General features: G+C 69.5%; 1 protein-coding gene across 1 annotated transcript in view; it reads right to left on the bottom strand.

Moving 5' to 3' along the window:
* The window catches only part of LOC101624671 (pro-cathepsin H-like), an 80,973-nt gene continuing 79,997 nt past the window's right edge, over positions 1–976 (bottom strand). Inside the window, exons 2-4 of the mRNA XM_012732705.1 lie at positions 719–886; positions 506–631; positions 1–319 (exon numbers count right to left, since the gene is read on the bottom strand). Of these exons, the coding sequence (XP_012588159.1) occupies positions 244–319; positions 506–631; positions 719–886 (370 nt within the window). The 3' untranslated portion in view covers positions 1–243. The remainder of the gene's footprint in view (positions 320–505; positions 632–718; positions 887–976) is intronic.

Raw genomic sequence — 976 nt, 5'->3', positions numbered from 1 at the left:
ACAGCGCAGGTTTATTGGGGGGACAGAAAAGGCTGCCGCCGGTGGGGGGGGTTCGGTTGGCCCCCCCGCCCCCCGTTTCCAGCCAAGGCGGGCCCCATAGAGACGCCCCAAACATTTGGTGCCGGCACAGCGCAGGTTTATTGGGGGGACAGAGAAGGCTGCTGCCGGTGGGGGGGCGTCGCCTTGCAGTGTCCTCAGTTCCCAGGTCCAGCTGGCCGGGTGTGGGCCCCCCAGGGGCCTGGGCTACACCTCAGGGATGGGGAAGGAGGCGCAGGCCGCCAGCCCACACATGTTCTTGCCCCGCTCGATGAGGAAATACCTGGGGGAGGCGCCACTGAGCCTTGGGGGGCTCCACTGCACCCTAGGGCAGCCCCGCTGGGCCCCACTTCCGCCTGACCCCTCAGGAGGCGTCTGCAGGGCCCTGTGGTGGGGCCCAGCCTCCCTCTCGGAGGGGGTCCTGCAGGAGAGCCCCAGGCCTGGCCACCTGCCCCCCAGTTGTGCCTACCCGTTCATTCCCCAGTAGGGCCCCCACGAGTTTTTCACGATCCAGTAGGGCACCCCATTTTCTTCTCCGTACCCCACAGCCAGCACTGCATGGTTGACTTTGTCTGGCGTTTTATGGCAGGAAGTGCTGGGGGGGGAGAAGTCTGAGCCAAGGGTGGGGGAACCCACGGCCACGAGAGGCCCTGCGCCCCCCGGCCCCCCGCCCCCGCCCCACCTGGAGTACACGCCCTTCCTGTAGGCCATGAAGTCCTCGGTCACCTCGAAGGCGAAGCTCACGGGGCAGTGCAGGGCCACGGCCTCCACCATGGCCTGCTCGTCGCCCTGCAAGACCAGCACGCTGGGGGCGGGGCACCCTGCTGGCCCCGGGGCCAGGGTCGCCGCGCTAAAGCGTGGGTGCAGTTGGTGAGGGCAGGGGCAGGGCGGGAGAGCGGGCCTGGGGCGCGCTCCGGGAGTGGGGGTGCGGTGGGGGTGG

The sequence above is a fragment of the Condylura cristata genome, unplaced genomic scaffold (assembly GCF_000260355.1).
Source record: "Condylura cristata isolate star-nosed mole 26May11 unplaced genomic scaffold, ConCri1.0 scaffold00035, whole genome shotgun sequence".
Lineage (NCBI taxonomy): Eukaryota > Metazoa > Chordata > Mammalia > Eulipotyphla > Talpidae > Condylura > Condylura cristata.
Note: the sequence above shows the minus strand (reverse complement) of the source record. Positions and strands in the feature narration are given on the sequence as shown.